Raw genomic sequence first — 11,261 nt, 5'->3', positions numbered from 1 at the left:
TAATACTTCTTTTCCTCTACATGTTTCCAAACTTCGCACTAGGGGATTGTACACATGTCTTTCTTAATATTGTGTCATTTCATACCTGTGTTGAATTGTGTGTGATGGTTTATTGACTTGTGATTGGTAAAACGGTATATTAGACTCGTTGAAAATATAAAAGCGGTAGAAGAAAGTGTTTCAGTCCCTATAAAATATATATATATCCTTTTTGGGGGAACACATTCCCGATGCTTGCCGTCTTTTAAAAATTTTGTTATACATTTTTTTTAATTTTATTGTTTGTCTTTCCAATTTGCATTTTATTTTATTTTATTTTCCTCCAAGTTATATCTATCGGTATATTTGGATAACCTTATAATAATAATAGTATTTATACATTGGAGCGCGTCCATGTTTTCGTCTTATAAAAATAATTATTATTTGCCGGAAAACGGTCAGAATATACATATGTAAATTCTGAAAAACAACAAAATTTATTATTTTATGTGAGTGGCATTAACATTCAAATACATACATATTTATGTATGTACATACCTCTGAACAATTCTCGGATTTCAAGTTGTCATACGACAATGCTAGTGAAAACCGGGCCAAAGCACAAAGCTTTGTACTGTCTTTTTAAGTAACAACTTTCAAAGCGGTATTCAATCCAGCACAAAAGCTTTATCTTAGGTAGCCGCTGCATATATGTATGAGATCCCCATAAGTATAGGTGTGCCTGACCAGTTGGTTTAATTTATTGTGAACTTTCGCTTCATTTAGACTGGTTAGGTGGTTGGTTAATTCCATTTGTCTTCGTTTTTTTGTATTATTTTCGCGAAGGGATAATTTTTTAATCGTTTATGATTATTAAAAATTTACAAACAACTAACATCTTTGGAATCTTAAAAATGAGTTTTCAATTTGCCGTACTGACCCTTATCTTAACAGCCTTCACAGTCTCTCTGTGTGCTGAACAAAAAATTTCAAAGGGTGACGGAGGTGAAATACGAATTTTCAAACGTCTTATTCCTGCCGATGTTCTACGAGGTAAGTATGGCAATCAACAGATTAATAAATTTTTCTTTATTACAAGGTTCAAGTACAATATAAGCATAGATAGAACGTTTTATTGTTAAATATAGAGTTATGAACTATAAAAATTGAAAGGATCGGTGACACGCCCATAATTTTAAGTTTCATAAAAGCTATGTGCTAGTGTAACCCAAAACAAAAAACACAAACTAAATATCCCTCTCCTTACTCAATCATTCAGCCTATAGTGAACATTTATCAAGTGTTTTTGCTTTTAATGTATACGTGATGTATCATATAGTTACCACAGGAACAGCCCGAAAATTAATTAAAATTGTTAAGAAATTCTTTTTAGTTTGGTTGTTTTTGATCATTTTGTTATTATTGGGTATACATCAGTTCTTGTATATGTAAAATTACTGCAAGGGTATATAAACTTCGGCTTCCCTTTTGGGTTTTTAATTGCAACATATTTATATATATTGTAAATGTGCCAAAAATATTTTAGTCTGTGAGTGTATTAAAATTATTAACGTAGACCCCGTAGTGTTTCAAAGCTCGCGTTTTATCTGGTTTTGCCTTGAATATTTCCTCGCTCTTCCTTCAAAATATTTTAATAATTCTTCAGATTTTCCGGCAATGTGCTTTGCTTCAACTCGATGTGCCACTGTTGAGCCCGGAAAGTCGTGGGACCTTACTCCATTCTGTGGTCGATCTACTTGTGTTCAAAATGAGGAAAATGACGCAAAGTATTTATCGGAACAATTTTAGTATATATATATTTAAATAAACAAATGCCTAATATACATTATTTATAGGCTATTGGAACTCGTAGAAGACTGCGGGCCATTGCCACTGGCGAATGACAAATGTAAATTGGACACAGAAAAGACTAATAAAACCGCATCGTTTCCTTTTTGCTGCCCCATCTTTACATGTGACCCCGGTGTTAAATTGGAATACCCCGAGATCGGAAGGGATAATGACAAAAAGAATGTTGAGTGATTGAAAACCAATATATTATGTAAACGTGTGTCAATACAATAAAAACATTTGTTGCTTTAGTCAGAAAGAACATATACTTCTATTTTATAAAAGTTAAATATAAATGCTGCCAAAATGTAATCGGTACTGTAGAACAAAACAACTGATATGGTTTGTAACGAAGAGCACCAGAATAATAAATGTACATTTTCTGTGCCTGTGTGATTAAAACGATTTAAACACCGATTTATACATCGAAGAATTTGGTGAAGTTCTGAGTAATATCATATTCAAAAAAGGGAAAGTTTGAGTGCAAGGCAGAAATTTCACATTTTTTTTTGGCATATTGATTAAAATTTAATTGCGATACTGGTTTTTGGTTTGTGGGCGCCGTTACACGCAGAGGGGTTGGCCTAAATCTTTGATGATTCTTAAGCTCCGCGGAAACAGCAATAACTCCAAAAAATAGGCAGACTAAAAAGTAAAAGCGGTAAAAGCGTTTTGTTTTTCAGGCGTGCTTTCTGCATCCTTTCCTCGGAGTTCCTTATCCATGGGGAGCTTACATTTCCCGACGAAGCCTAGATACATAAATTCCCAAAGTGGGAGGACCATGGCTACTCTGAGAGATGCATGCTACTGAGCATAGAGTCCAGCCACCTTGTAATTATTACGGATATTGATCAGATCCGAACGGCAACTGACGTTTTTTAATCGCATGGTAAATGGCATCTATTTTATTTTTTGCCGATGTCAACCCAACTTCCTGCAGTTTTCTCGTTACTATTACTATTTTGCAGCACCAAAAGATAGTAGCTAGTTGAAGGATGAGTCATAAAATCAAATTCAAAATTTTTTTTGTTTGACTATTGGACTAAAGAACGCAATTATGAAGATTAAATTATTGAGAGGTACTTAATTCATTAGACTCATCTTGCTTTATGAAATCTATGAATCCTGCTTTTATTGTGCGATCCTCTTTGAATCTACTTCTGTCTGGTTTTCCTAATTGTGTAATACTGTCCGGGTTGTGTGACAATTCTTATTAAGGACATATAATACATATGTCCAGTCAAATGTTGATTTAAGTAATTAATGCCATTAATTTTAAAAATTTTATTCGTTGTTTTTTATTTAAAGTATTTGGTTTGTTTTTCCAAAAATTAGTTTAATTTGCGATTCGAAAACAAAAATTCAACCACACTTACTAGAGTAAAGGGCCGTGGAGAACTTTGTCATTCCCGATCGTTCCCGAACTTAATAATTAAAACCCTTCCCTGTTTTCAGTAAAAACAGTCAAAGCATATGGTGAAATCAAAATTTAATATAGTAAGTTTTCAAACTTTTTATGCATAATCGTCACTGAAACAGCATTCTTAATCTTAACTTTCTTGATTTTCTAAATTCCGAGTCCACATTTAGAACACGAAGAAACAAACGCGGTTCTGTGTTATAGTCGTCATTTTATAATTTATGCCGCACAGGCAGAAAATAGTTACACACGCAAAGGTTGGAGTTCTTGAACCAATTTTAGCAAATTGAACGAACTGTATTTTTTAATTTATGTATGTATTATATAAACATAAATTAAAAAAAAAATTATTTGAAAATCGATATTTCAAAATTTTATTAATAAGAATTTGTTCTTGTTTCAATTTTAATAATATGTTAAATGTATTAAATGTTTGTAGGCCAATGAAGTAGTAAAGCGAACGAACCTTAAATTTTTGGAATGGAGCCGGAGAAATAAAATCGTCGATAATACAAGCCACTTTATTGAATCATTGTATAATAGCTTTGTAAACAAACATTTTTGGTTTTTGTATTGCAATAAGTTCTGTTTTAATAGTGCGTAACACAAACATCAAGAAGGTTTTCTAAGATGTCGTCGTTTCGATCATACTCAGCGCTATCATGCAGGCATTGGAACTGCTCGGCAATGCTATCTACTATTGGTTGAAAGTTAGTGTAATCATAATTGATTGTTATGTTGCATGCATGGCTAGGACAGGATACATCATTTGATAAATTTTGGTCTTCTACGATATTTGAATTTGAAGCAAGCACAGGTGTCATTTCGGAATAGAAATTATTGAATGTGCAGAAATTCTTTTCTGCAGGAATGGGCTGCAATGTATATTTTTTTAAAGAATAATCCAAAAATAAGTATATATATATATTATTCTTACCGTGTTGGTAGTATCCGTCTTGTTGGAAAAAAAACAGTTTAAGTTTTGAGGTTCTGTTAAAAATGATTCAGTACTCGATATAATAGTGTCAAGCTCAGACTTCTTTTTTAAAATGTCCTCTTTATTTATTCTTCGTAACTGACGTTGCTCATCATTTTTATCAGCTATATTAGGTTCTTCATGGGGCACGATATTAAAGATATTTGCTTCAGATTTTTCTGGAAGACTACTTGTCTTCGATTTTTGAACGAATCTTGCATGATTTTGCCGAGCAGAGTTGGCTTGTTGTATTTCTGTTAAGTGTTCATACTGGAACTTAGCAGTTTGATTTTCCGTTGGATGCAAAATTTTTCTATTTCGAATTCGTTTCCGGTCACATTTTTTTGGGTCGACTCCCAGCTCCCAGTAACCACCTTTTCCCCTTTCTTCTCTTTTTCGGTTACGAAAGCAATGGTGCAATGATAAATTATGCCTAATGGAATTCTATTTTGAAATTGTAAAGTAATTAGCTCATTTCCAGTCAACACAATTAATAGCACTCACATTCCATTTCTTTCGAACTCTAAAAAATGCAAACTTGGCCTCTATCCAAGAACATAATTGTTGTAAAGTTATTCGCCCATTTTGTAACATAGCCATTCCAATTATATGTGAATAATTAAAAGGCGGTTTCTCGGTCACGTCGGTTTCATACTTGCTAGCCAACTTTTCATATTCTGTTAAGTCTCTAAAATAATACAGATAAATTCATATGAATGTTTTATAAGATAAAATTCTATTTTACAAACCTTTTAACTTTATTGACGAATGTTTCAAAGCGTTCTGACGCAGTTGGTCTCTTTGTTATAGATTTTTGCGCATTAGCCCCTAAAATTATATGGGATATTTTATCTGTGCGTTCACGCGTAGAATAAAACATTTTGATATGTTTATCATGGTCTCTTGACTTGTGAGTTGGTTCTGCGTTCCTTTTCGAATTTAAAATATCGGTTGGGTTGTAATCAATGGTTTTCGGCCAAGTTAAATTTTGATTCCTCAAAAGCCAATTAAGGTTGGTTAGCTCGCGTTCCTCGTCGGAGTCCTCTGCTTCTTGTGAGAATGAATTCTCTTCCATACATGATTGTAATGTAACATTCCGTGTTGCCGAAGAAGTAATGTGGTATGACATATCCCGTTTCTATGCAAAAATAATGTAGTTCAGTCAGTTATTATAAGAATATATTAGTCAAGAGCCCAAAAAGGATCTTAGAGTGATAATTCAATTCAATTATTAAAAATTTTGTTCATATTTGTATATATCAATAGTTGAAAAGATCCGTCGTGCAGACGGGCGGACATGACGAAATCGGTGCGGCTGGTTATCAATCAATTTTTTTAACAAATCTAGTTGAAAATTCAATATGGCAACACTTGTTAGGCAAGGTATTCAAATTTCACACTCTTGCACAAAATGCATTATATTTATTTTTTATACACCATCGGAAAATGAATATTTTTTTAAAAATACAGTTTAAGTTTATGTAGATGGCAATATTAAGTAAGTAAGTATTAAGTAACATTTTAAATCGACTTTAAATCGATCGAAATACCACCTACTTAGTGCTAAACTCACAAATATTCTTTCGAATGTTCATCCGTGCGACAGGGTGATTAAAATAATATGTGTGTTAAATCAATAAAAGTAACAAAATTTTTGTAATGTAAGCCAATTGAATGCTTAAGAAAAACGTACTTTAAATAACACAAGTAAGAAAATAAAAAATAAATTAATTCTTTGAATATTCGGTATACACAATTACGCATTAACGCGGGTTGTGACAAACTTAAAAATGTTACGTAAATACATTAGTGTTTTTATTTTTTTATTTAATTTTCAATGTTTCTAAAATCGTCTAAATCAAATATGTATATGAATAGTATATAGCATATTTCTATTTTGATGAAAAATTAGTTTATATTAATAAGTTTCCGTTTTATTTTCTCTTAGGTATACTTATTACTTCTTGTTTATTTGGCTGTACTAGTTTTTATTTTTATATTACTCTTAGCCTTTTTAATTAAACTGTATCGAATGAACCGCTTGAATTGTACTGCAAGGCTACTCTCTACCGTTGCACCTGTATCTGTAGTCTAGGAGCAACCCTCATTTTTACAACAAAAATAATTGTTTGAGGTTAGGAAATCACTCTCGGGCTTATAGGGTCGAAGTGGTTCTCGCTCGGGTGGTCAAGGACTCATGTAGTCGGTCTCGTTTTAGTATATAGTTAGTCGATTTCATGCCCCAGCCGACTTTTTCGATACAAATGCGGCCACAAATTCTCCGACATCCAAAAAGTTCTCAGCAACAACCCTATTTAGCCATACATTTTGTTACCATTAAGGTGGCCATATGCTCTTAGGTTTGCACTATATCCACCACTTTTCGTTAAAATCTTCAACCACTTGTCCTCATATACCCTTATACCACAATTTCGACCACAGGCTTTTAAAAAAAAAAAAAGTTTGACTGCCGTTCTGTTATTAGGATTTTGAATTATAAGAAATAGAAACGAATGCATTGCTGTGTACATTACTGTTTAAAAATCATGGCAACACATAACTTACATATGTAAATAAAAATTTTAAGGCTTGATTCTTTGCTTTAAATTGTGCTACCTACGTCACGACAATGACGATTAATGCAAACAATACACAATTACATAAATCTAATTCCCCTTTAATGGGTTAGAAACGATTATCTGTACAAATAAAATCGGTTCAAAAATAAAATATAAGGTAAAAAGTCTAATACATGAAATTATTTATTGTAAATAAAATTTTACTTGAGGAAAACTAAAAGTAAAAAAATATTTCATTCATGTAGAATCAGTTCGGTAAGCTATTTTAAAAGAATTAAAAGAATAGAAAAACAACTGAAGTTTCCTTGATTTAGCAACAGTTAAATATAATTTATTATACCCATTACTCGTAGAATAAAAGGGTATATTAGGTTCGTTGAAAATTTGTAAGAGGTAGAAGGATCAATAACCGAGTCTTGCCATTTCAGTATGCCCCTTTATAGGATTGTCAACATCTCAGGAACTAAAAAAGCTAGAACATTGAGAGGCATGCAGATTTTAGAAATAGACGCAGAGTATAGACCCATTTGGCATGTCCAATATAACGCCCACAAACCGTCCAAAACTAACACGCGCTCACTTCTGAAAATTTTTTTGAAAGGCCTGTGGCCTTTGAATTAAAGAAGGGTCAACATAGATTTAGCAGAAGGGTCTACGTAGATTTAGCAGTGCCTGGGAGTGCCGCTTGATGGTACACTCACCAGGTTAGCGCCCCTTAAGTAAAAATCTTTAATGTAAGTTATTTAGAAAACTGTTTAAGCGAGAGCTTTGGAAATTTTGTACCCTCAAGAGTTTAACAATTCTATAAATAAAAAGTCTGTTTGCTTAAAGAATTTTATTTAAATAAGAAAGAAAAACAATCCATAAATGGATGAATCAATATCAGTTCATCAGGATATCGTCCCCAACGATAATTTAAGTTTTTTCGATTCGTTTAAAAAAAAAAAACTAGATGATTAACTTTTAAACCTTTAAATTAGAATATTTTTAAAGGAAATTAATAATGAGTTGATTATCCTTTGTTTTTAAGGACTTCACACATTAGTCTGGGAAGTGAATCATATTTATGTAATCCAAAGTAATCGTTGACCAACCGAGTTTTATTCCGATGTTCGATTCCTCTTGAGTGAAATGGTATTGTTTACAACCCTCTTATACCTTCCCAGCCAACCATTCCCACACGGTTTCGATTGTATAAAGTACAGCGTTTATCTCGAGAAAAGGTTAAAAACAACATGGAATTTTTGGGTTTTGTTTTACTTGAGAATCGCCTTAAACCAGATACTGCTGAAGTAATAAATGCGCTAAACACAGCCAAAATTCGAACTATAATGATAACAGGCGATAATATTTTAAGTCCCTTGCAAGCAGTTATAACTGTGCATGCAGATCCAATTGGCGACAGTGCAAACTTCCAAACTAATACCGGTACAGAGTGTAATTTTGATAATAGTTCAGATAAACACTACAAGTTGCACTACACCTTAGATTTTGGTAGCAAGACGTCTCGGGCATATCTATTTAAATCAAGCTTTAATAGTAACCTTTTTGACCGGGAAACACCTGAATTCACGGCCCACGTTGGAAAAACTATTTTTCATATGGAGTCGACGAATTCATTAGTTAACGAATCGAGTTCTAGTTACGCAGAAAGTTGTTTGCCGACAAGCGATAGTTTGGCCAGTGTAAAAACTATAGACACTTGGACCCACAATGATGCTGAGCTTGGTATAAAACACACACCAGACGAAAGCTGGCGACAAGAATGTATATTTGCAATGGATGGTAAGACTTGGCAAATTGTAAAAGATCACTTTCCAGAGGAAATGGAAATTCTATTGACACGGGGTTCTATTTACGCCCGAATGTCACCCGATCAGAAACAGGCACTAGTTATAGAACTTCAAAACTTGGACTATTGCGTTGCCATGTGCGGTGATGGAGCCAATGACTGTGGTGCACTGAAGGTGGCTCACGCTGGTATTTCCTTAAGCGAGACTGAAGCATCCATAGCATCGCCATTTACTTCACGAAATCCCACAATTTCGGCGGTTTTAAAAGTTATTAAGGAAGGACGCGCTGCATTGGTCACATCGTTTGGTATTTTCAAGTATATGGCAGCCTATTCGCTGGTTCAGTTCATATCTGTTATGATTTTGTATTCCATCGACTCCAATTTGACGGACAAGCAGTATCTATATGTCGATCTTGGACTTATATCAATATTTGCCTTCTTTTTTGGTAAAACCGAATCATTTGATGGAAAGCTGGTGGAACAAGTTCCACTTAGTTCATTAATATCCTACACGCCATTAGCTTCCCTTTTACTACATCTTACTGTTGTAACAGCATTTCAGGTGACTTGTAAGTATATATATATATGTAAATGTAAATTTAGTAAACATAACGTAATCCTTTTTTTTTAATTCCATTATAGGTTGGATTCATCTGCATCAACAGCCGTGGTTTAAACCTTTCGAGCCTGCGGGTGAAGATCATTTAGGTTGCTATGAAAACTATACAATGTTCTGCATATCTAGTTTCCAGTATATTATTCTAGCTTTTGTTTTCTCCAAGGGTGCGCTAGGTTGAGACGCCTTGCTACACCGCGAATCTAGACGGGCGTTGGACCGTCGAGTGAAGTCTTTAAAGAGGTGTTGGTAAACACTTGAAAAGAATATGAAATGAAATCGATGGAATCGCACAGAGTTTTGGTTCAGTTCCACGAACGAAGTTTCGGCGAGTGAAAAACTTAACACAAATCTGGCTAAAAGTCAAATGGAAAATGTTATCGTTTGATTACAATTATTTGTTTTTGTTCATTGGTTTTCAAAGCTCGATGTTTAGGTGGATTTGTTCTTCACTTTCCCAGCTCACAATCTAAAACTTCCTAATAGCTTTGTTTCTTAAGATCGTAAGATTTAAGGTAAATGGATGAAAGTGAAGGCCAGAATCAAACTGGTAATGTCCTTTACCCACCCTGCTCAGCCCCCCGCAGCAGCTGCCCGGTTTGAACAAAATTATTAACTCCTCATTGTCATAATCTGTTTATTTTTTCGTTGGTTTTTTGTCGTGCACCCGCCAATACATCACCACCCAAATAAAAAAAAATCACCACCCACCATTGCCAACTACAACAACAATAACATCATCAAAAACAACAACACGTGCGATATCCATACAACATTGCGACGCAAAATTTATGACAACAACCAACCAACTAAACAACCAACAACGAAAACAGTTACGTGACGAGGGCAGCGATGTGGACGGCCTGATACTGAAACCGACAGATCATTTATCACCGCCGAGCACCATGTCGCGCCTTAGTGATTAGGACACCACGTCCGACTTCGACATCGATGGAATGACTCCGGGGGCCAGCATCTCGTCCATGGGCAGCTCAGCGAGTCCGCCGCCCCTGCTAGAGGTAACAGCCACCACAACAACTTGAAAACAACTTCAACAACAACAACAGCCTGAACAACAAACACCAGAGCAACACTACACTGAGCGAAAGCACCACATAGGACACACACAAGAAACAAGCTTCGGGAGTTACAGAAACCGAATCAAATTTATTATTTCATATGTATATAGTACACATCGTGAAACGGGGAGGTCTCATCCAAGCCAAAACAACTGACAACAACAAGAGCGAGAAGACCAAAAACACCGACACGTGCATACATTAGACTTCAATCGCAGCTTGCCCAACTTCCAGTGGCACTCATCCCCAATGTAAATTTAGTAAACATTACGTGATCCTTTGTCGTTTTTGAAAAATGCACCGACGTTAGCGATTATGGTTTCGCACACATATCCCAAAAAACAAAAAAAAAACAATATTTTATATCACTAAATATCTGTGCCAAACCTAGGAAAAACAAGAGTGAAAGATATAGTCGAATCTTTTATTCTACGAGTAACGGGAATAAAAATGGATGCTTTGTGGTCGTTAAAGCGGAAGTTGTTATTTTATCAAATCGATAGAAACTTACAAGACTATTAAAAAATTGAACAAATCAAAATATTTTGCAAAAGTTTGTGTGTGGCTTTTTGGTCGGTTTATGGGAGTTCCTGAGAAAGAGACGTTCATACGGACAGACGGACAGGACAAGATCGCCTCGGCTATTAAATCTGATCAAGAATATATTTTTCATATGGTCGGAAACGCTTTCTTAAACCTTCCTTTTCAACGAATCTAATATACCCTATTTCTAATCGAGTAACGAGTATATAATTCCGTTTGCCCAAAACCGAGAAACGCCATTCCATTGTAAGCACCCTCTAAAACAGAGATACAATTATTGTGATTATTATTTTTTATTTTATGTATGCTTAAAAATGCAATGAATTAAAGTTACTCGAATACTTATTATACAGCCTATATGAATTTTAACTTATGTATATAAACATCAAACACTTAATTATAATCAAGAAACAACGCCGTTTG

General features: G+C 34.4%; 3 protein-coding genes across 3 annotated transcripts; 2 read left to right on the top strand and 1 right to left on the bottom strand.

Moving 5' to 3' along the window:
* Positions 1-746: 746 nt before the first annotated feature.
* LOC117146304 lies at positions 747-2,092 on the top strand. Its single transcript, XM_033312343.1, has 3 exons — positions 747-1,032; positions 1,646-1,766; positions 1,836-2,092. Exons 1-3 carry the CDS (start codon positions 846-848, stop codon positions 2,020-2,022), a joined length of 495 nt encoding a protein of 164 aa, XP_033168234.1. The 5' UTR covers positions 747-845; the 3' UTR covers positions 2,023-2,092.
* Positions 2,093-3,694: 1,602 nt separating this feature from the next.
* Positions 3,695-6,825, bottom strand: LOC117146322 (forkhead transcription factor HCM1). Its single transcript, XM_033312385.1, has 5 exons — positions 6,188-6,825; positions 4,976-5,364; positions 4,731-4,914; positions 4,188-4,670; positions 3,695-4,125 (listed from the first exon to the last, which is right to left on the bottom strand). Exons 2-5 carry the CDS (start codon positions 5,353-5,355, stop codon positions 3,841-3,843), a joined length of 1,332 nt encoding a protein of 443 aa, XP_033168276.1. The 5' UTR covers positions 5,356-5,364; positions 6,188-6,825; the 3' UTR covers positions 3,695-3,840.
* Positions 6,826-8,102: 1,277 nt separating this feature from the next.
* Positions 8,103-9,412, top strand: LOC117146251 (probable cation-transporting ATPase W08D2.5). Its single transcript, XM_033312192.1, has 2 exons — positions 8,103-9,169; positions 9,243-9,412. The coding sequence occupies exons 1-2, from the start codon at positions 8,137-8,139 to the stop codon at positions 9,395-9,397; spliced, it is 1,188 nt and encodes a 395-aa protein (XP_033168083.1). The 5' UTR covers positions 8,103-8,136; the 3' UTR covers positions 9,398-9,412.
* Positions 9,413-11,261: the final 1,849 nt, after the last annotated feature.

Source organism: Drosophila mauritiana, chromosome 4 (assembly GCF_004382145.1).
Source record: "Drosophila mauritiana strain mau12 chromosome 4, ASM438214v1, whole genome shotgun sequence".
Lineage (NCBI taxonomy): Eukaryota > Metazoa > Arthropoda > Insecta > Diptera > Drosophilidae > Drosophila > Drosophila mauritiana.
This window is presented reverse-complemented; position numbering and strand designations above follow the sequence as displayed.